Source organism: Neofelis nebulosa, chromosome 7, assembly GCF_028018385.1.
Source record: "Neofelis nebulosa isolate mNeoNeb1 chromosome 7, mNeoNeb1.pri, whole genome shotgun sequence".
Classification (NCBI taxonomy): domain Eukaryota; kingdom Metazoa; phylum Chordata; class Mammalia; order Carnivora; family Felidae; genus Neofelis; species Neofelis nebulosa.
In genome coordinates, this window is record NC_080788.1 from 30,360,741 (window position 1) to 30,385,656 (window position 24,916).

Consider the following 24,916-nt stretch of genomic DNA (forward strand, 5'->3'; position numbering starts at 1 on the left):
TGGACAAATTCCTAGAAGCTCGCAAACCACCAAAACTGTGAAACAGGAAGAAAAAGAAAATTTGAACAGACCCATAACCAGCAAAGAAACTGAAACAGTAATCAAAAAATCTCCCAGCAAACAAGAGTCCTGGCCCAGATGGTTTCCCAGGGGAATTCTACCAAACATTAATACCTTTTCTCCTCAAACTGTTCCCAAAAATAGAAATGCAGTAAAATTTCCAAACTCATTCTACAAAACCAGCATTACCTTGATTCCAAAACCAGACAAAGTCCCCACTAAAAAGGAGAATTATAGACCAATATTCTTGATGAACATGAATGCAAAACTCTTAACAAGATACTAGCTAACTGAATTCCAAAAGAATTATTTACCATGATCAAGTGGGATTTACTCCTGGGCTAAAGTGCTGGTTCAATATTCACAAATCAATCAGCATGATACACTACATTAATAAAAGATAAGAACCATATGATCCTGTCAATAGATAAAGTAACTAACAGCATCCATTCTTGACTAAAAAACCCTCAACAAAGTAGGGATAGATAGAACACACCTCTACATCATAAAGGCCATATACAAAAGACTCACAGCTAATATTATCCTCCTTGGCAAAAAAAAAAAAAACTGAGAGCCTTTCCCCTACTGCCAGAAACAAGACAAGGATGTCTATTCTCACCATTATTATTTAACATAGTACTGGAAGTCTTAGCCTCAGTAATCAGACAACAAAAGAAATAAGGGGCATACAGATCAGCAAGGAAGAAGTCAAAACTTTCACTATTTGTAGATGACATGATACTCTATGTAGAAAAACCAAAAGACTCCACTAAAAACTGTGAGAACTAAGACTGAATTCAGCAAAGTCAAAGGATATAAAATCAATATGCAGAACTCTGTTGTATTTCTATAGACCAATAAAGAAGCACCAGAAAAAGAAATCAAGGAATCTATCCCATTTGCAACTGCACCAAAACCAGTAAGATATCTAGGAATAAAGCTAACTAAAGAGGTAAGAGATCTGTTCTCTGAAAACTATAGAACACTTATGAAAGAAATTAAGACATAAAGAAATGGAAAAGTATTCCATGTTCATGGACTGGAAGAACAAACATTGTTAAAATGTTTATACTACCCAAAGCAATCCATTTAATGCAATCCCTATCAAAATACCATCAGCATTTTTCGTAGAGCTAGAACAAACAATCCTAAAATTTCATGGAATCAGAAAGACTCTGAATAGCCAAAGCAATCTTGGAAAAGAAAAACAAAACTGGAGGCATCAAAATTCTGGATTTCAAGCTATATTACAATGCTGTTGTCATCAAGACAGTATGGTACTGGCACAAAAACAGACACATAGATCAATGGAATAGAATAGAAAACCCAGAAATGAACCCACAACTATATAAGCAGGAAGGAATATCCAATGGAAAAGTCTCTTCAGTAAATGGTACTTGGAAAACCAGATGGTGACATGGAAAGAATGAAACTCAACCACTCTCTTACACCATACACAAAAATAAATTCAAAATGAATGAAAGACCTAAACATGAAACAGGAAGCTACTGAAATGCTAGAGGAGACCACAGCCAGCAACCTTTTGACCTCCACAGGAGCAACTTCTTGCTAGACAGGTGGCTGAAGGCAAGGGAAACAAAAGCAAACATGAACTACTGGGACCTCATCAAGATAAAAAGCTTCTGGGTGCCTGGGTGGCTCAGTCATTAAGCATCTGACTTTGGCTCAGGTCGTGATCTCACAGTTTGTGAGTTTGAGTCCAATACTGGATGAGCTTGAATACCACTTTGGGCAAGCTCGAGCTCCACTTCAGACAAGTTCCAGCCCCACTGCAGGTAAAGCATGAGCTCCAGGTGAACACCACTTCTCTCTCTCTGCCGCTGGCTCCCTTGTGCCCTCTCAAAAAAAAAAAAAAAAAAAAAGATAAAAAGCTTCACAGCAAAGGAAATAATCAACAAAACTAAAAGGTACCCTACAGAATGGGAGTAGATATATGCAAACAACCTTTCTGATAAAGAGTTAGTATCCAAAATCTATAAGGAACTTATTAAACTCCACACCCCCAAAAAACAAATAACCCAGTAAAGAAATGAGAAGGTGTATGAACAGATACTTTTCCAAAGACATCCAGATGGCTAACAGACACATACAAAGATGTTCAACATCAGTCATCATCAGGAAAATACAAATCAAAACCACAATTTCATTTGTGAGGTGAGACACTACCTCACACCTAACAAAATGGCTAAAATTAACAATATGAGAAACAACAGGTATTGGTGAGGATGCATAGAAAGGGGAACCCTGGGGCGCCTGGGTGGCGCAGTCGGTTAAGCGTCCGACTTCAGCCAGGTCACGATCTCGCGGTCCGTGAGTTCGAGCCCCGCGTCAGGCTCTGGGCTGATGGCTCAGAGCCTGGAGCCTGTTTCCGATTCTGTGTCTCCCTCTCTCTCTGCCCCTCCCCCGTTCATGCTCTGTCTCTCTCTGTCCCAAAAATAAATAAAAAACGTTGAAAAAAAAAATTTAAAAAAAAAAAAAAAAAAAAAAAAAAGAAAGGGGAACCCTGTGGCACTGATGGTGGGAATGCAAACTGGTACAGCCACTCTGGACAACAGAGGTTCCTCAAAAAACTAAAACTAAAACTACCCTATGATCCAGCAATGGCACTATTAGGTATTTACCCAAAGGATACAAAAATACATATTTGAAGGGGTACATGCACTGGAATGTTTATAGCAGCATTATCAACAATAACCAAACTATGGAGAGAGCCCAAATGTCCATCGACTGATGAATGGATAAAGATGAGATGTGGTATATACATACAATGGAATTTTATTGACCCATCAAAAAGAATGAAAGCTTGCCATTTACAATGACATAGATGAAGCTAGAGAGTACAATGCTAAGCGAAATAAGTCAGTCAGACAAAGACAAATACCATATGATTTCACTCATATGTGGAATTTAAAAACCAAAACAGGCAAGCAAAGGGAAAAAAAGAGACAGAAACCAAGATACAGACTCTAAATTATAGAGAACTGATGGTTACCAGAGGGTAGAGGATGGGGGGGGGGGGGGGTTGAGTTAAATAGGTGATTGGGATTAAGGAGTGTACATGTCATTATGAGCACCAGATAATGTAAGGAACTGTTGTTATCACTATATAGTACACCTGTAACTAATAAAACATTTTTTAAAGTTACACTTATACCTAAATAAATAAGAGTGAAGTATGGTATAAAATGGTATGATGCTTACTCCTAAAAACTGAGCTCTTAACTCAGAAAAATTAGATTTAACTAACCCCAGTAATAGTTATGACATGGTAACTGTGAGATCAAGTTATTAAGTTATTCCAAATACCCAAAAAGAAAATAATCTATGCTCTATTGAGTATAATATATATGAGAACCAGGTATAAGAAAGAAAGATTTGTCAACCATAAATCATCAATTAAGTATCATGTTAAACAGACTAAAATGAAACCTATCTCTAAACTTTAACACTGAATCATAAAATATGAGAAATGAAAGTAGACAGATTAGAAAGATTTAGGAGGTAATTCATTGGACAGTGGCTGGCGTGAGTGAGGTAAAGGGCGGGGGGGTGGGGCGGGGTAGAGGCCCATTCAGGAGAGAGAAATACATCTTCAGGTAGAAGAAGAGATCATGAACTTAGTTTTTTTGTAAGTCAGTTTGATATGCTTGTGAGATATCCAACTGGAGGTCCCAACTAGGCAAGTTGGATATACAGGCCTAAAAGTGAGAAGAAAGGTGTAAGCTAGAGATACATACTAAGACTCATCAGCAAATGAATGGTAAATTAAGCCATGGCATGGAGAAAACTGCCAAGAGAGAAAGTATGTGATAGTGAGAAAAGAAGATGGACTAAAAGGAGACTGAATGACCTCCCAACAGTTAAAGATCAGGTGGGAAAAGCAAAAAACCAAAAAAAAAAAAAAAAAAAAAAAGAGGCAGAAGTAGCAGCCAACAAAGAGGAAAAAATAGCAGAGATTATTTCATAAAAGTCAAAGGAAAGAGTGCTAAAAGAAGAGGGAAGTGGTCAACAGTGTGAAATGCTACTCAAAGATCATGGAAGGAGCTGAAAAACATCTACTGGGCTTAGTAACACTGAGAGGAACAACCACTTTAATAAGAGCTTAAGTGGAGCTCTGATAGGATGTTATACCAGGTTGGAGTAGTCTAATGAGTACCTGGAAGAAAAGGAAATGGAGGCAGCAAATACACAAAGTTCTTCCATGAAACTTGACTAAGAAGGAAAGGAAAAACATGGGGGTGGGATAAGAGATGAAAGGATAAGTAGAGAAAGGGTTTGGGCTTTTATTGTTCTTATTTACTATGGAAGAGAAAAAAGCATGTTAAATGCTGACTAGGAAGGAATCTAATAAGGAAAACTGAAGATACAGGAAAGAGAAGAATTTCCCATCACAACTGTGACCTTCAGGGCTGCAACCAACAGCCCATACCTCCTACTTTTCAAAAATAAAAAGGGCAAGGAACTCACCAGAAGGAATTTCAAATTGTTAACACAAATCTTTGCCTTGATCCTATCTACTGTTCTTGAAGGCCAAACTGAAAAGCTTTCTCTCAACTGCAATCATTCATGACCTCTCCAATACCACTTACTTCTTTCATGGCTTTCAGGACATTCCTATTCTCCTGGTCTTCTTCCTATCTCCACGAGTATTCTTTCTCTGTCTCTGGACCTCTATTTTCCCAACTGTGACACTCTCCTTATATCTAAGTATAAAGTTTCTTTTATTTAATTTTAGAGCAGAGTGTGAGCAGGAAAGAGGGGCAGAGGGAGAGAGAGAGAAAATCCTAAGCAGGTTCCATGCTCAGCACAGAGCCCAAGGCAGGGTTCGGTCCCATAACCTGGGATCATAGCCTGAGCCAAAATCAAGAGTCAGATGCTCAACCAATGAGCCACCTAGAAGCCCTTGAAGTTTCTTTTTAGTGCGTGTCATTATCTTCCAAAGCATTTCCTCACATCTCAATTTACTCCTTGTTGGACTGAGAAGTCTCAACTCACCAAGATATAAACATAGAATACTTTTATATTTTTCCCTATAACATTACTTAAATACTAAGTTGAATACTAAACTTCTTGAGTATGCTCAGTGAAATTCCACAATTTTCCAATTATATTCAATTATCAAAGCGTAGTTTTTAAATCCCACCTACAGTCAACCTGCCTATTAAGCACAAGTGAGAATTACATGGCCTTTAGCAGATGCTGGTAGTGGGAAGGGTATGGCTTGTTCTCATTGGTTCCTCTCTTCTTCCCCTGTACTCTCCTTCTCACTCTCCTACATTCACAAACTTTATGTGCTTTGCCATGTGCAGCAGCTGTGGGAACAGAGCAATATTCTACCTATAAGAGTTCACCAAATATTAGTGACCTGCTATAGTCATCAGCCTGTCCTTCTCCAGAGACAAAAGTAATGCTGACTGCCAAGAGAGTCAAGTGCTGCCAGGCAGAGATATATCCCTAATCTTTCTCTAACTCAGTCTGAGGTCACTGGTCTCTACTGATCTCTGCAGTAGATGGTGATTTCTGCACAGGTAGCATATGTGGTTCTCTAGGCATTGTTCAGGTCACGCTGGCTCCCTCTACCCAACCAGTATCTGCCCCAACTCCACCAGCATTTTGCATATTCTCACCTAACCAACTGTCCCCATAGGAAGCCCCTCTGACTACAACATCTTCACCAATGTCCACTCTCCTTCCCTCACATAAATCATCAGACTCACTGGAGGTCCTCTTTACTTGCTCAATGATAACTCCCATCCCATCTCCTTTCAAGACATATTATCGTATAGTCCCTTCAAGCCCAGCTGGCATGAGTTATGCCAGAAAGCCTATAGTGTTATGAAATCTCTAAAGCAGATACATACACCAGTCTCTATACCCAATATTCCAGAGCCACACATCCAGACCCCCCAGGCTAAAATGGGAAACAGGGAAAAGAAAGACAATATGTACCCAGGATACTTTCCCCCAAACTCATTCAACACATTCCAAAGGCATCAAAATCAGTCAGCATAGCAAAGATCCAGCCAGAGAATAAGATGCCAGTCTCTCATTCTTGCAGCCATACTCACAAACTTTACAAGAAATTCAAAACCACCTCAAACTTTGGTGAGAACAAGGTGAGAGGTTGGCTACCGCTTCATTAACTATGTACTCTCTAAAAGGCAATCTGCCCTAGCCCATCCTCTAGCCCAATTTATAAAGGAGATGGGGAAATGCAATGGTGGTGGTTACAGTTTTGCTGAAACGTCAATTCTTAGCAAGTCATACAGGGAAGTGGATGACGGCATAAAAGGCACATCTTCAAACTAAAATAATTAGAAATTTAGCCTCTTGATTATACAGTGGAGCTCTGGTCAGCCATCCTAGCTGAAATAAAAAAGATACTTTCCACTATCAGGCTATACTTAGCATGTGAATTACATAATACAGGTGTTATTAACTGCATTTTACTCATGAGACAAAGAACTGAACTGTGATTACTTAATAAGGCTAAAACACAAAAATCACAAATCGGGGTAAATCTTGTCAGTAAATTCACAAAACAAGAGTTGAATCTACCTGCACAGTGAGGAAAACTCTCTGGGTTTTTTGTCTCAGAAAGGTACTAATCAAATGAGATAAGAAATAAAGCACTTTTATAGTAAGGACAGAGCTAAAGAGAAATAAAAATAAAAGAATTTTAATTATTACACAGCCAGCACATGCTCAGACCAAACTATATCTTTTTTACCTCACCACCTGTTAAGTCCTGGATGGGGAGAAGAGCAGAGTTGGGTATGAAAATCAGCTTTTAAGCTCTCAGATTTTATTTCCCAGCATAAGCCTTTGAGCATCTTGGAGCAGTACAAAAAATAAAGAACACATCTGTACTACTCTCTCTTTGTCAAAACCTTCTCTACTTTTATAATCTATACCTTGCACAAAAAAAAGATCTATCATTATTAAATTTTCACAAAGCTTTGGTAGATGAACAAGAGAGACCTAAATTCAGACAGTTGCAAGGGTTTCTGCTCATGGTAGAAACATGATTGCAATTGGTCAAACTCACTTCTATAAAGAAGTACACATGTTACAAACAAATTTTATTTCTTCAACCTTTTGTTGTTTTTAAATACAAAAATCAAAGAATTTCCTGATCTGATTTCTATGGCTTACTTACTAATTTGGATGTCAATTTATTTTTTTTTTGTTTTTATTTTTTTGTTTTTGGATGTCAATTTAAAAAAATAAGATTTTAAGTAAACAAATAAATAAATGAAAATAAATAAATAAAAAAGAAATTATCTAGGTCCACATGCTCATTTTATAGAAGAAACTGTCACCTAAAATTAAGGTCAATAGTGTTTTCTACCACAACATGCTGACTCATTAAACTCCAAGGTTATGATTTTGCCTAAACATATTTTTTAAACATAAAAATTTTTACATGGCGATAATAACAAAATTGTGACAAACAGACTATAAATTTGGGTGATTTCAATTACTTTTCATTCTGAAACCTGCTTCTAATGAATGATATTTTTAAACTATTCTAAAACCTATTCTGGCTGTTTCAATTATAGAGGAAACACAGCTGCTGTTTCAACATGTAACTTTTCTTAGACCCTTCATATTTTTCAAAAGGTAAATAATGAATTCCAGTGTTTTCAATCCTGTTCACTATAAAAACACAAGCTATCTCTATAAAGATATTTCTATGAAGACGTAACACTCTGGCTTTTCTCAAAATAATTTCATTCAGTATTAAATAAGATAGCATATAGTTCTACTTACTAAAAGGTAAGGCTTTTTAGTGAATTTTTAGAAACAGATTGTACTATGTGTTTAATGTCCTATTACAAACACAAGGTTATCTGAAATTGGAAAACACACCTTAGAATGACATCCCAATCCCACCCAGGATCGTTTATGGTTACCTATCAATCTCACTTTTCCCTGACCACAGTGAATTAGGAGAGTGATCAGAATGGTAGCAGAAAGGGAGCAATGTCCAATTAAAGACATTAAACATGAAACCAAAGAATGTGAAAATCTCACTAGTGCCACCTACAGTACTAATGGAAAATGCAGATAAGAGAGATTTGTAAAATAATTTTATGTGGGGGGGTGTGTGTGTGTATCCATCTTTTTGGTTTCTGGCCCAGGAATATGTATTAACACAGCTTTCTACCAAATCTTGCACAGAATATTAAAGTACATAATTAGGTAATACAAAAAAAAAGGGGGGGGGACTCAAAAAAATCAAAACCAAAAAAACCTGAAGCCATCATAGAAGGAGGGTAGAATAGTGGTTCCAAGGAGTGGGGAAGATAGAGCTGATGAAAGGATACAAAATTTCAGTTATAAGATGAATAAGTTGTGAGGATCTAATATACAGCATGATGACACTGACAGTTAACAATATAGTACTGCATACTGAGGAAAATGATCATGTCAGGTATAACAAAAATTAGAGAATTTGGCTTTCAGAGTCTCCAGGCAAACCTTACCTTACATTCTACCACACTCTGATCTGATTCACAAGTTTCATAAATTTCATCTACTGCCCGGCGAAGATTGTCAAAAAGAAATGCCCAGTATCTAGCTCTTAGATCAATTTTCCGAGGATGCCGTGCTTTAGTGGGACTTTTATCAAAGTGTTTATCTCCAGTTGTAGATGATGTTATCTTACAGTCTACTCCAACATTCTGGTAAGATAAAACAAAACATAAACGTATAAAAATATTTTGTAAAAGCCTTCAGGGATTGGACTTTTGTATAAAACACATTTTTCAACATAAATACTTAAAAACGTGACATTCTTCTTTTTATCTTATACCACACTGAATTCATCAAAACGAAGCTTCTCATCTTAAAACCAGCAGGTTTTTAAGGACATGTTTTTATTTCAGACATGTCTTACTGAAGATTAGCATGGCTTCAACAGTTAACAGACCCTTAGTCAAAAAGGAGCACTAAAGGACCCATTCTTTGCTCAGTTGCACTGGCAAGCTTTGAAAATAAAGATTACATTCTATAGTTTTACAGACTCTACCACAGAGTCATTCCACCAAAAAGCATGTAGTTTACATAAAGACCGAAATTCAAAATGCAAACCTGAAGCTTCTCACTAGAAGTACAAAAGAGTTGCTTATCTTTCTGTGGCTACTTAAACTGAAAAATAAATAAATATTAACCCTCTACTACAGTTAGAGCAACAAACAATCCCAGGTTTCTTTGGGTTGTTTTGTATGTGTGTGTATCATTCCTGATTGCTTGTTTTTCTTTTTCATAGAAGAGCTCTAGAGTGGACAGTAGCCGAAACAGGCTAATACCCTCCTGTTTTGTTTTAGGCTCTGGTCTTCAATATAACAGCAATTCCTAAACTTCGTAAATCTTTTTATAGCCTATCTTTGTTTTACACAGAATCTTTATTTTTTTTTTTTTAATTTTTTTTTTTTTCAACGTTTTTTATTTATTTTTGGGACAGAGAGAGACAGAGCATGAACGGGGGAGGGGCAGAGAGAGAGGGAGACACAGAATCGGAAACAGGCTCCAGGCTCCGAGCCATCAGCCCAGAACCTGACGCGGGGCTCGAACTCACGGACCGCGAGATCGTGACCTGGCTGAAGTCGGACGCTTAACCGACTGCGCCACCCAGGCGCCCCTACACAGAATCTTTAACACCAAAAAGGAAGCAAATAAAGTATACATACATACACAGACATATACGCATTTGGGAGGTTGAGATGGAGCTGCTTACCCTCCCTCCACAGTCCCCCAACCAGATTTCACAAACGAAAACTAGCAAACATTTTATGTGATAGCCCTAGCCCAGGTCCAAATTCTCAATACTCAAGCAATAAAATTTGAAGTGATTATCAACAATCCACAACATCTTTGCCTCACTTGCTTTCCCAGTTCTTTCTGGCCCTAGTAGTAAATAATTTTATTATTATGGCAAATATCCCTTCCTTGGATTAAACCAAATTCAAAATCCCATTCAACTAGCATCTATCCCAAAGTAAAGCTCAATTCTGTCCACTCTCCTGATAACAGGGACAACAAAACATCATAAAGCAACTTTACATAATCTTCTAACCTCCTTCAAACAATTCATAAACTATGTATTATTAGCTCCACTTTATAGTTCAGAAAACTGAGGTTCAGAGGCTCATTTGTCAAAGATCATATAGCCACAGGAGACCATCTTCCCATTAGAGCTCCACAAAAACACTGCTTACCATTTACACTGCGTGTAATGTAATGCAGGCCCTGTGCTGCCAGCCCTTTACCATACAGCCCAGACCATTTCACTTCTCTTCCCATACACCATCCAAAGTTAAAGTTAATTTGTGAAGTTTCCCAAATTGTGCCTCCTTCATGAAGTTGTTCTACACTGATCAGCAAAGAGCTAGTAGCTTCCTGTGACTTTAGATTCTAATCTTATGAATTCTCAAAAGTACTTTCACTCATTTTCACCCATTTATGCATTTACCTTGTCACGCAACCATGTGTATATGATTCAAACATTTTGCCATCCCTTCTTACAATGTAGAATAGCCACTACTGCTTGCAGGTTAAGATGTTTCTATTCTCTGTGATTGCTCTATGTGAAGCTTTTACTAGGAAAGTTGCTAGTAAGGCAAAAAACTACTACAGTTAGAAAATTCCATCTACAGGGCAATATGCTATGTAAATTTGATGTTTAACTTTGCAACAATGGTAATACTTTATACTTGCATGCTTATTTATATTTTATCAAAGGATTTTGAAGACTTATCATTTAATCATTCCAACAAACTGTAAAGACAGGACAAATATTTATTATTCCTATATAGATAACAAAACTGAGGCTCAGAAAGATTGAATTTTTTAGCAGGTCAAAGGGTGAGTGATGGAACCAGGACTAGAACCTAGTCTTCCAACTTCTACTCCAATGTTCATAAAGCATTTCACATAGCACCTAGCATACAATTAGTGCCCAAATAATGTTAGGTATGATTATAGTGGGAAAGATGAATAAGAGAAGAAATGTGCTCATAGAAAAAAATGGGAATAAACTAATGGCAAAATTGTCAAATTTGTGAAAAAGAGTGGAACAGGTAAATCAAATTGTAGAGATTAAGTCACTATAGAGTTCCAAAGTACATGGCTCTTACTTACCACTGATAAAAATAATAGCAATGATAATAAATAACTGCAGCAGTATCTAACATTCATGGTATACTTGCTATGTGCCAGGCACTGTGCTAAGTGCTTTCCACACAGTTACACTTCATTTAATCTTTGAAGCAATTTTATATAATAGGTAACTTTATTAACTCCATTTTACAGAAGAGAAAACTCAGGTTTAACTAAATTAGGAAATGAACACAAGGTCTCACACTAAGTAATAAAACCAAGATTCAAAATCAGAGAATCATCCCCTTACTACAGCTCACTGTAGTAAGCTGCTTTCAAGATCCTTAAGAAGACAAAGCAATCTAAATTGGTGAGAAAGGTTTGACACAACTGAATTCCGTGACATTATACTGTTTTAATCAATGACTCTTGAGGGAAAGAGGAAGAATAAAGGTAAGGAGAGTGAAAGAGGAGGGGAGAAATTGAGATTTCTGACTCATCTCTCTCAGAAGGGCTCATTGACTCCCCTGATACTCTAATGATGCCTATGGACCAATTCGCAGAAAAGTACATGGGCACATAAAATTCAACATATATTTTCTTGATGTACCTACACTGACACATCATAATCGCCCGAAGATTATAGTTTACCTTACAGTTTACTCTTGGTGTTGGTCATTTTATGGGTTTGGACAAATGTATAATGGCACGTATCCATCATTAAAGTATCATACATAGTATGGTATCTGGAATCTTCTGTGCTCTGACTGTTCTCCCCTCCCTAACTCCACACCCGAACCTCTGGCAACTACTGATCTTTTATTTTTTAAGACACATTTATTCATCATCATGATCAGACTATTACATTTAGCAATCAACAGTATGCATACAAAAAAAAATCTACATTAAAACCCTTTGTTAGAATGCTTTACACTTTCTACAGAACAGAAACTAAAATAACCTGTTATACAATTAGTCACAAATACGGTCCTCAACTTTTTTGCCCATATACATGAGTATTGCCTAAAATATGTCTTCTTTGTAGCAGCTAGACCCGGCCACACTGTGCTTGGCTGAGCTCACAAATCTGTTGTAACCTGTAGCTTCCCTGTCACTTCTTTGGCTCTCCTCTCCTGCCAAGCTTTGTTTCCTGGCAGTAATTAAAACCTTCTGCCACTGCCGTAGTCACTGCTGCTGCTGGAACCTCCATAGATACCTTGGCTTCGTGATTTAATGGCCAGAGCTTCTGCCTCCAAACTTTCCTCCTTTCTTGTGTCCAAAATTTGAAGACTGATTTTTGTAATTGCCAAAATCGTTATAGCTTCCACCACCTCCAAAGTTGCTTCCATCATTATCAAATTACTAAATCCATTATAGCCATTTCCACTGCCACCATATCTACCACCTCCTCAACTGCCACCAAAGCCACCTCGCCCACTCATGTTTCCTCCATGACCACTGTTGTCATTCCCACCAAAACCACCTCCATGACCACCACCAAGGTTTCCAGAACCACTTCAACCTCTTTGGCTGAAGCACCAGCCATCTCTTGCTTAGATACAGCTTTCCTTACTTCACATTTATGGCCATTCACAGTACGGTATTTTTGAACGACAATCTTATCTACAGAGTCATGGTCATCAAATGTTACAAAAGCAAAGCCCCTTTTTTTTACCACTGCCTCAGTCAGTCATGATTTCAATCACTTCAATTTTCCCATACTGTTCAAAATAATCTCTTAGATGATGACCTTCAGTGTCTTCTCTAATGCCACTGACAAAAATCTTTTTCACAGTTAAGTGGGCACCAGGTCTTTGAGAATCTTCTCTTGAGACAGCCGTCTTTGGTTCTACAAGTCTTCCATCCACCCTATGTGGCTCTGCATTCATGGCTGCATCCACCTCTTCCACAGTGGCATACGTGATAAACCCAAAGCCTCTGGAGTGTTTGGTGTTTGGACCTCTCATTACCACACAGTCCATAAGCGTTCCCCATTGCTCAAAATGGCTCCTCAGATTCTCATCAGTTGTTTCAAAGCTCAAACCTCCGATGAAAAGCTTCCACAGCTGTTCAGGCTCTTTGGGAGACTCTGACTTAGACACAATGGTGGTGAGGGGGAAGACTTTAATGATGTTTACTGGGCAGCGTCCACCCCACTGATCTTGTCTCCACAGTTTTGCCTTTTCTAGAATGCCATATAAACATATGGTAGGTACCCTTTTGAGGTTGGATTCTTTCACTTGGTAGTAAGCATTTAAAGTTCCTCCATGTCAGGGTGCCTGGGTGGCTCAGTCGGTTAAGCCTCCAACTTTAGCTGAGGTCATGATCTCATGGCTCAGCTCATGAGTTCAAGACCCCAAGTCAGGCTCTGTGCTGACGGCTCAGTGCCTAGAGACTGCTTCAGATTCTGTGTCACCCTCTCTCTCTGCCCCTCCCCTGCTCATGCTCTGTATCTCTCTCAAAAATAAACAATTAAAAAAAATTTTTTAAATAATAATAAAGTTCCTCCATGACTTTTTTCTTTTTTTAACATTCATTTTAAGAGACAGAGTGTGAGCGGGGGAGGGGCAGAGAGAGAGAGAGGGAGACATAATCTGAAGCAGGCTCCAGGGTCTGAGCTGTCAGCACAGAGCTGACACAGGGCTCAAACCCACAAACCATGAGATCATGACCTGAGCTTAAGTCGGGCGCTTAACTGACTAGGCCACTCAGGCACCCCCCCTCCATGTCTTTTTATAGCTTGATAGCTCTTTTCTTTTTACTGAATAACATTCCATTGCCTGGATGTACCACAGCTTATTTATCCATTCACCTACTTAAAGACATCTTGGTTTTTTCCAAGTTTTGACAATTATGAATAAAGTTGCTATAAACATCCATGTGCAAATTTTTGTGTGGACATTAAGTTTTCAACTCCTCTGTATAAATACCAAGGACCATGACTATTCGATTATATGGTAAGAATAGGTTTAGTTTTATAAGACTTTATAAACTAGCAATTTATAAACTGCCAGACTGTCTTCCTAAGTGACTATACCAGTGTGCATTCTCATGAGCAATGAATGAGAGCTCCTGTGATTCCACATCTTTACCAGCATCTGGTGTTATCAGTATTCCCAATTTTGGCCATTCTAATGGGTGTGTAGTAACATCTCATTGTTGCTTTAACTTACATTTCCCTGATGCCATATGATGTGGAGTTATCTTTTCATATGCTGATTTGCCTTCTGTATATCCTCTGGCCTGTTTGTTAATCAGGTTGCTTGTTTTCTTATCGTTGAGGTTTTTTATTATTTTAATTCTAGGGCAGTTAACATACAGTGTTGTTTAATCAGTATACTGTACACCTAAAACTAATATAACACTGTATCTTACTATTTGAGTTTAAAGAGTTCTTCATATATTTTGGATAACAATCCTTTAACAAGGGTGTCTTCTGCAAATATTTTCTCCCAGTCTGTGGCCTGTCTTCTCATTCTCTTGACATTGTCTTTTGTAGAGCAAAGTTTTAATTTTAATTAAATCTAGCTTATCAAGATTTCCTTCATGGATCACAAATTTGATATTATATCTAAAATCTCATCACCATACCCAAGGTCATTTAGGTCTTCTATGTTATCAGGAATGTTATAGTTTTTGCACTTTACATTTAGGTCTATGATCCATTTTTTGGTTTAACTTTGTGAAGGGTATAAAGTATCTGCCTAGATTCATTTTTTGCATATGGATGTCCATCCAGTTGGTCTAGCATGATTTGTTGAAAAAACCATATTTGTTCCATTGTATTGCCTTTGCTCTTGTGTTAAAGAGTAGCTAGCTATTTATGTGGGCCTATTTCTGGGCTCTCTATTCTCTTCCATGATCCATTTACCTATTGTTTTGCCAACAACACATGCCTTGATTACTGTAATTTTATAGAAAGTCTGAAAGTTGGGTAGTGTCAGTCCTCCAACTTTGTTCTTCTTCAATATTTCGTTGACTCCACATACAGTTTAGAACCAGTTTGTCAGTATCTATAAAATAAGTTGCCAGGATTATACTGAATCTACACATAAAGCTGGGAAGAAATGACATCTTGACAATATTCAGTCTTTCTATTCATGAACATGGAATGCCTTTCCATTTATTTAGTTCTTTGATTTCTTTCATCAGAGTTTTATAGTTTTTTTCATATAGATCCATACATACATTCTTAGGTTTATACTTACGTATTTAATTCAAGGGAGTGTTAATATAAATGGTATTGTGTTTTTAATTTTAAATTCCACTTGTTCATCACTGGTATACAGGAAAGCCACTGACTTCTGTGTATTAATCTTCTACCCTGCAACCTGCTCTAATGGGTTTTTAGTTCCAGGAGTTTTTTCTTGATACTTTCAGATTTCTTACATAATCTTATCATCTGTGGACAAAGACAGTTTTATTCCTTCCTTCCCAAGCTGTATGCCTTTTATTTCCTTTTCTTGTCATACTGCATTAGGAGAACTTCCATTATAATGTTGAAAACCAGTAGTGAAAGGGGCATCCTTGCCTTATAACTGATCTTAGTGGGAAAGCTTCTACTTTCTCACCATTAAGTATCACATTAGTTGTAGGTTTTTTTGTAGATTTTATTTTATCAAGTTCAGGAAACTCCCCTCTATTCCTAGCTTCCTGAAGGTTTTTGTCATAAATCAGTGTTGAGTTTTGTCACATGTTTTTTCTGCACCTATTGATATGATAATGTGATTTTTCTTTTTAGCCTGCTGATGTAATGCATTACATTTATTTACTTTTGAGTGTTGAACTAGCTTTGTCCTTGGGATAAATCCCATTTGGTCATAGTATATCATTCTTTTCAAATATTGTGGGATACAATTTGCTAATATTTTATGGAGGATTGTTTTTCATCTATGTTCGTGAGAGTTATTGGTCTGCAGTTATCTTTTCTTATAATGTTTTTGTCTGATTTTGGTATTAGGGCCTGATTAAATGAGTTAGGAACTATTCCCTCTGCCTCTGCCCTCTGAAAGAGACTGTAGAGAATTGGTTTGATTTCTTCCTTAAATACTTAGAATTCAACAATGAATCCACAGGGGCCTGGCACTTTCTGTTTTGGAAGATTATTAATTACTGATTCAATTTCTTTATAGCTTTAGGCCTATAAAGATTATCTATTTCTTCTTCAGAGAGGTTTTTTTTTTTTTTTCAAATGTTTGTTTATTTTTGAGAGACAGAGACAGAGCACAAAGGGGGTAGGGGCAGAGAGATAGGGAGACACAGAATCCTAAGCAAGCTCCAGGCTCAGAGCTGTCAGCCCCTGATGCGGGACTCCACCTCACAAACCATGAAATCATGACCTTAGCCAAAGTCAGAGGCTTAACTGACTGAGCCACCCAGGTGCCCCTCTTCACAGAGTTTTGATAGTGTGCCTTTAAAGGACTTAGTCCATTTCATCTAGGTTATCAAATTTGTGTCATATAGAGTTATTTGTAGTATTCCTTTATTATCCTTTTAATAACTCTGGGATCTGTATTGACATAAAAAGCTAAGGGCATGCAATAGGGCTTTGGGACAGTACTATCCATGTGAAGTTAGCGGTCATAAATGTAAAAATAGACTAGTCAACATAATTGATACTTTTCTCTACCCATGTTCAAAATGCATAGGTATACAGAGCACAACAGGCAGAAAGGTAGATTTAAACAGGACAGTCCTGCCAAGCATATACTGCCAAGGGGCAGGGTAGTAAGACAGTCAGAGAGTATGCAAGAAAATGATTATGACAAACCATAGAATCTCAGGTGGATTTTCAGGGAAGTGTAGACATATGGAAAGTGAAAGATAGGCAAAGGGTAGCAGGATCAATAAATTACAGATTATATGGGGTTGAAGAACAATTAGAGTCAGGAGATCAGAAGAAGTAAGGTGGAAAGAAAGATGACAGGTAGAAGAGGGATGGAGACTGAGATCCTGGAGGAAGAGTGGTTATCAGTAAGGACAAGGCAAGAGTGTGACCATGGAAATGAGTAGAAGATAAGACTGCTGGAAGAAAGAAATGCAAGGAATTGAGAGGATGGCAGTGATGGTAGAGAGCCTGCAGTGAGCCTGGAAATTATATCTTCAAGGAATAAAAAGTGACCTAGAAGTCTGTCAGCAACTACAAGAAGGAAACGCAGGTGGTATAGTCTGATAGCACACACTTCAGATCCAGGGAGTTTTAGGAGATAGAAGGGAGAACTGTCTGAAATGGCAGTAAGGAAAGGCAGAAAACCTAACCAAACTCTACAACCAGAGATCGAAGTGCTGCAGCTATTACTTAAAGACCGTGGAAGCAGGATCCTCACAAGTGAGTTGGGATTTAGTTTTAAAACAAGAAGGTAAAAGGAATGTTCAAGAGAAGAGTGAAATACAGAAGATATGCTGATGATGAACCTAGTTCTAGAGGGCAAAGTGGCAAGATTTCACAAGACGCATTTCCCTGATTACTACTAAAACGAAGCATCTTTTCACAGTTTACAAGCTATTCAGGTTTCCCACAATTTTTTACGGTTTTTTTCTGATTAATCTTAGCTCTTTATAAATTTTGATATATAGTATCTTCTCCCAGTCTTACCTTTAGTTTTGTTTAACTGAGTTTTTTAGCATATAAATTTAATTTTATGTAACTTATGCATGAATTGTGTTTTTTGTCTTATCTAGGAAAGTCTCTCCTATTTCAAGGTAATAAAAATATCTTTCTAGATAGTTTTAAATTTTTGTTCTCACATTTGGGCTTTAGTCCATCAATAATCTATTTTTTGTATATGATGTTAAAATACCCTTCCATTTTTTTTTCTAATTTAATTGCACTTACAGTCAAAGAACATGTTCTGACTTCTCTGACTTCTATTTATTGAGACTACCCTTACGACCTACTATGTGGTCAATTTTTGCATATATGTTCTGTGTACACTATTTCTTGAGTGCCAATACACACACATATATTTATTTATGTGAGATGTAACATAATTGTACTCCTATTTCTGTAACCTTACTATTTTTTTTCTGCTTGATCTATCAGTTTCTGAGTAGGAGATATTAGTATTTCCTAGTATGATTATGAATGTACATTTCCTATTATAATTCTGTTAGTTTGGGCTTTACTTATTTCAAGCTTATGCTGTAAGGTACATAAAAATTTACTATTTTTATACTCCATAGATGATTATTCTTTTTACCATTATGCAACTACCATCTTTATGTTGTCAATGCATTTCATGTTGAATTCCAACTGATCTGAGTATTGCTATACTAACTTTAGAGTATATCTAGAATACCAAGTATCTACCTGGATTTTTTTCTATCCCTTTGTTTTTTGTCTTTCCTTGAAGTTTTAAAGAAATTTTTTTTTTTAACGTTTATTTATTTTTGAGACAGAGAGAGACAGAGCATGAATGGGGGAGGGTCAGAGAGAGGGAGACACAGAATCTGAAACAGGCTCCAGGCTCTGAGCTGTCAGCACAGAGCCTGACATGGGACTTGAACTCATGGACCGTGAGATCATGACCTGAGCTGAAGTCGGACACTTAACCGACTGAGCCACCCAGGCACCCTCTTTCCTTGAAGTTTTAAATGTGTCCCTTGTAAGCAACATATAGCTCAATTTGAAATGAGAGATTTAGTTCAATCAACTGCCTTTTAAGTGGTGAACTTAACCTGTGCAGCTCCAGTGACACGACCAGTTAACACACAGTACTTGTAAGTAGTGAATTTAATCAGTTTACATATATTATGTTTGCTAATATATTTATGCTTAATATCCACCACCATCTTTTGTGTTTTTTATTTACTATAATTTTTCTTTTCTTTCTCTTGCCTTTTACGGGGTTGAAAAACTTTGATTTATTTACTTCCTCTTTTCCTCTATTTGGAAATCATGGCTGCTTTTAGTAGATGGCCTTTTTATCATACACATTTACTTCATATTTTCCTAACAAAAACTTCCTCCTAAATAAGACAAGGATTTTATCACTCTAACTCCATTCTAACTCCTTACAATCTAGCTTTCATGTTAATATTGTCTAAAACTATAGTTCACTTTTCTAAATCTAATTGTGTGTGTTTTCAAACCATCAACTGTTAGTAAGACTTACGAACATATTTTACACATACCTTTTTATCACGCTCCTTCCTCCACGTTACCTTTTCTTCTTTAAGTTCATCTTTGATAGTTCCTTCATTAAGGGTCAGTGGGTGGCAAACACTTAGTCTTTGTCTAAAATATCTAAAAATGGCTTTATTTTACTCTTGCACTTGGCTGAGCATAGAATTCTGGGTTAAAAGTAATTTTGTCTTAAAACTTCGAATATATTGCTTCATTGTCCTTTTGTTCATAATAAGGCTATTAATCTGTCATTCCTCTGTAGTTTTGTTTATTTCCTGGTATTTTTATTTTTATTTAAAAAAAAAAATTTTTTTTAACGTTTATTTGAGACAGAGAGAGACAGAGCATGAATGGGGGAGGGTCAGAGAGAGAGAGGGAGACACAGAATCTGAAACAGGCTCCAGGCTCTGAGCTGTCAGCACAGAGCCCGACACGGGGCTTGAACTCACAGACCGCGAGATCACGACCTGAGGCGAAGTAGGACACTTAACCGACTGAGCCACCCAGGAGCCCCAACTTCCTGGTATTTTTAAAGATTTTTTTCCTTAACCTTAACATTCTTCAGACTCCCTAGAATGTAGCTAGGAATATATCTCTTTTTACTTACCCTGCTCAGCTCTACAGTTATGCTCTGAAGCTCTTGGGAACTCAAAATGAGAAAATTTTTCAACATTATCTTTTCAAATATTCAATGCCCACTATTTATTCTCTACTTTCAACAGTCCTGGAATCCATCTTTCTTATTTTCCATCTTGTTAGGTCTCTGAGACATGTTTTAAATTCTCCACAGTAGTGTCTTCCAATTCACAAATTCCCTTTGTCCAATACAACATTTACTCCATTAATTATGGGTTTTTTTTAATTTCATTGACATTTCATTTATAAGATTTCTAATTGGTTCACTTTCATCCATAAATGTTCAAAATTAATATCCATCTGTATTCTTTAAGAATTTTCCTTTTTGTTTGTAGTTATTCTTTCTTTTGAGAAATTTAAGCTCATTTATTTGCAAGTCTTCTCTAGGAAAATGACTTTTCATTACCTCATTCACAGAATGTGTTATCTATATTTTATAACATTATTCTCCTCGTGTGCTTTGACATTTTACATCACAAGTTCATTTTGAGTCTGAATTTCTCGTATTTTTGTTCTTCACTTTGCTCACCCTCACTCCATGTGTACTAGTGTTATGATGACCATCATCTAACCCACTCTGGAAGTGATCTCACTTCCAGAGGTCTTTTATTGGGGACTTAAAACTCTCACCCTTCAAGAATACAGATCCTGTCATAAACCACAGGCTACTCCCTTGTACTACTTCAGACATCAATTCACAGGGCACAACCCCAGGAAGATTGTAGCTTTTTTTGCTTCTAATGTAGAACCCCACACAAGCCTAAAATTTTATACCATATCCTCCATCTGTTTTCCCATCATAATCAGGACATTTCAGCCTCCTTTACCCCTAAGATTTGTTGATTAGGTTCACATCCCCAACTCCACCTACCTGTCAATGTGTTTGTTTTACTTCTGATCCATAGAGATGGTTATCTTATTTTTGAAAATCCTTTATCTTTTTAATTAAAGCTAATTTTTTTATCATTGATACCAATGTATGTGAGGAGTCAGGGATTTTCTTGGGAACTCACAATGACATTTTGATTAGAAGTTCCTGCTTTCCTTATGTGAATGAACCTTTTGGCTTACAGAATCATATTGGTATATTTAATATCAAAACCAAAATAATACATATGAAAAGCATATATAACTATGCTTTAAGAGAAAATAACTATGAATTAAAAAACAAACTATTCATATGCTAAAAAATTTTTTTAAATAAAGTAGGCTTGCATTCTCTAAATTTTAGTAAAGCAATGTGAAAATTTTTAGAGACAATACTCTTACTATTCTACAACCTAAAGACACTGTCATACCAAGAAAGAAAATCATAAAGAATTCACAAATATGGGATGTGTAACAGAAGCATTAAGAGCATAAACTAGAAATTAATGGCATGGGTTCAAATCTTGGCTTTGTCACTCACTAGCAAGTTATAGAACTTATTCCTACCTCAGTTTCCTCATTTTTTAAATAAAGATAATAATGCCAACATTGAAGGACTGTGACAAGCAGCAATAAATTTATATTTGTAAAGTATTTAGTACGAGCTGGGTATACAGTACTATACACACATTTGTTAACTAAAGAATGTTACAATGATTTTTACATAAAGACAAAATACACAATATTTATTGTCTCAATGAAATTAAAACTCTACAAGTAGAAAGTTGTATATGCTGTACCTGTTTGGTATTTTTATGTGTGCCTTGAATTGTCCTCTTTGATTTTCCACCAGTTTGACATTTAGATTTTCCTTCAAGGCAAGAATAAACAGACAAATATAAAAGTCAACAAATGGATAATACAAAATTGAACTACACAAATCATTTGGACACTCTAACATATAATCTCCTTCTAGAGACCACAGAACAGTACAATCCATACATGGTCAGTATAAAATAATAAAAAAAAAAAAACCTTCCATGGTACCAGAAACTGATTTTATTGAATGGCTTTCTCAGAACAGGAATAAATCAACTTCTTAAATAAGTCAGATATTCCAGTAATTTAAAAACAAGATCAAGTTAGTGATACTCCTCAACTTATAAACAGGTCTGAAAAATACTTCTTTGAATTCAAAATTTATTTTAACAATCAAATCAAGAATATTTTTTACCATTTAAAAACTCAGTATTTTGACTAATTTATCTAATTTATGAAATACACAGTTTTATTGGGAAGAGAAGTTTTCAGTTCCTTGTATTCTTGATGTCATTTAAGATCATTCTCACCTGTTTCTCACCAGTAGTTAGAAAGACACTAACTACTGGTGTTTTTTTAAATTTTTTTAACATTTATTTATTACTGAGAGAGAGAGAGAGAGACAGAACATGAGCATGGGAGGGGCAGAGAGAAGGGGAGACACAGAATCTGAAGCAGGCTCCAGGCTCTGAGCTGTCAGCACACAGCCCAATACAGGGCTCAAACTCACAAACAAGATAATGACCTGAACCGAAGTCAGATGCTTAACCGACTGAGCCACCCAGGCACCCCTAACTACTGTTTTATAATCACTCTATTCTTGAGAGCAAGACAAAACAGGAATAAGATTCTATCTGTAATGTATAATAGAATGATTTTCCTTTCTGCAAAATAATTTTGGACCAGGACCCCTGAAAAGAAGTATAAGTGAAGTGAGCCATAATACCTGTTAACAATTTAATCACACATAAGTGGGCCTCCCTCAAATGTTCTACCAGGGATAAAGGCACAGAACTACACTCACCTACACAGTCCTTATATTATTCATCCTTTGATTATAGAGAACAAGGTACCAGCAGATTTTTTAGAATATCCAGTAGAATAACCAGCTTAGAACAAGTACCAGAGAAAACAAATAAAAGAAGAAAACTATTAAAAACTGAATTATTATCCTTAGAAATATGTGAGTATATATTATAGCCATAAATAAGAACAAGATGCTATTTTTTTAAAAAGAAAATAAAAATTTTCCTATTATTGGTAAAGTTCTGACAATATAAAATAATCCTCAAAAATTATGAAGTTAACATTCTTCTTTTGTCATCATTATTTAGAAATTCAGAAAGTTCTGATTCTCTGTGCTCATAGTTCTGTTATTTTGAAGTAAGCATGAATGAACCTTTAAAATTGTACTGGCCAATTTCTTATGCACTTACATGCAAAATCAGGTTATATACAGAGATGTGATTCACTGTTGTATTTTCTTTAGTTTTATGTTTTTTGACTAGAAGAAACTTTAATAAACCTCAGATTTATATAATAAAATAACCCATGGAAATGGGAAAATAAAATTTCGTTAATCATATACAACAACCATAAGACAATCTTAGGTTTTATGTTATAACTTTTATAGTAAATAATGTTAATATATATTCTCTATCAAATAATTTAAAAACGTAACAGTAAGCTTCCTTATGAAAATTTTGGCTAATACAGAGGGGAAAAGTTAAGATGGCAGAGCAGCATGGAGACCCTGAGCTTGGCTTGTCCCTGAAATTCAGCTAGATCAACATCAAACCATTTTGAACACCTCGGAAATTGACCTAAGGGTTAACACAACAATCTGCATAACTTGAGCTACAGAACTCAGCGGATACACACTGCAGAGAGGTGAACTAGGGAAGAGAAAAGCCATGGAGGGTAGGAAACTGTTTTTGCAGAGAGAAGACAGAGAAAGGGGGAGTGTGCAGCACATGAGGAGAGTGCAGGAAAAACACTCCCCTGCAACTAGCTGGAGAGAAAGAGAGAGAAAGAGTGAAAACACTTGCAGGGGACTGAGCAAGAAATCTGTTCCCCAAAACCACTGACAGGAAGAAAGGAGAGGGTTTCAATACCATCAGGATTATATAAACAGTGGAGCCCAGAGTCTAAAGTTCTGAAACTCAGTGCCTGGTGCTCTGGTGAAGAAATGAGGAGTGTAGATTCCCAGGAGCAGGCAGAGGGATGTAAGGGGTCCATGTGCCACCCCAGGAGAAGCGATTCCCCTGCTTAGAGTGCATTTGGTAGAGGCCAAGATGGCAAGGATGGATGAGGCAGAGCAGCAAATCAGTGATTTAGAAGATAAAGAGAATAATGAAGCAGAAAAGAGGAGGCAAACAGAGCAAAAGATCACGATACAAGACTTGGAGAATTCTGTGACTTATTAAAAAGGGATAACATTCGAATCATAGGAGTCTCAGTAGATGAAAAGAGAGAAAAAGGGGCAGAAGGTGTATGTGAGTGAATTTAAGCAGAAAACTTTCCTACTCTAGAGAAGAACGTAGACATCAAAATCCAAAAAACCAGGAAACTCCCATTAGATTCAACAAAAACCGACCATCACCAAGGCATATTGTAGTCAAATTCACAAAATACACAGATGAGAAAAGAATCATGTAAGCAGCAAGGCAAAAATGTTCTTAACCTATAAAGGAAGACAAATCAGATTCACAGCAGACCTATCCACAGAAACTTGGCAGGCCAGAAAGGAGTAGCAGAATATATTCAAAGTGCTAAACCGGAAAAATGTGCAGCCAAGAATTCTTTATCCAGTAAGGCTGTCATTCAAAATAGAAGGAGAAATAAAGAGTTTCCCAAACAAAAACTAAAGGAGTTCATGACCACTAAACCAGCCCTGCAAGAAATGTTAAGGGGAACCCTTTGATTGGAGAGAAGACAAAAGAAAACAAAAAAGACCAAAAGCAACAAAGACTAGAAACAACCACAGAACATCACCAGAAACACCCTCTACAAGCAACACAATGTCACTAAACTCATATCTTTCAGTACTCACTCTAAATGTCAATGGACTAAACATTTCACTCAAAAGACAGGGTATCAGAATGGATAAGAAAATGAGACCCGTCTATATGCTGCTTACAGGAGACTCATTTAGACCTAAAGACACCTGCAGATTGAAAGTAAGGGGATGGAGAACCATCTATCATGCAAATAGTCATCAAGAAGAAAGCTGGAGTAATTATACTTACAACAGACAAACTAGATTTTAAAATAAAGACTGTAACA

At 36.7% G+C, this 24,916-nt stretch overlaps 1 protein-coding gene across 3 annotated transcripts in view; it reads right to left on the reverse strand.

The window, feature by feature from the left end:
• Positions 1-24,916, reverse strand: part of SCAPER (S-phase cyclin A associated protein in the ER) — a 525,678-nt gene that overhangs the window by 465,573 nt on the left and 35,189 nt on the right. For 2 of the 3 annotated variants that reach the window (XM_058736953.1, XM_058736954.1), the window contains exons 4-5: positions 21,613-21,683; positions 8,571-8,768 (exon numbers count right to left, since the gene is read on the reverse strand). In XM_058736953.1, the coding sequence (XP_058592936.1) occupies positions 8,571-8,768; positions 21,613-21,683 (269 nt within the window). The remainder of the gene's footprint in view (positions 1-8,570; positions 8,769-21,612; positions 21,684-24,916) is intronic. The other variant, XM_058736955.1, reaches the window with a different exon arrangement.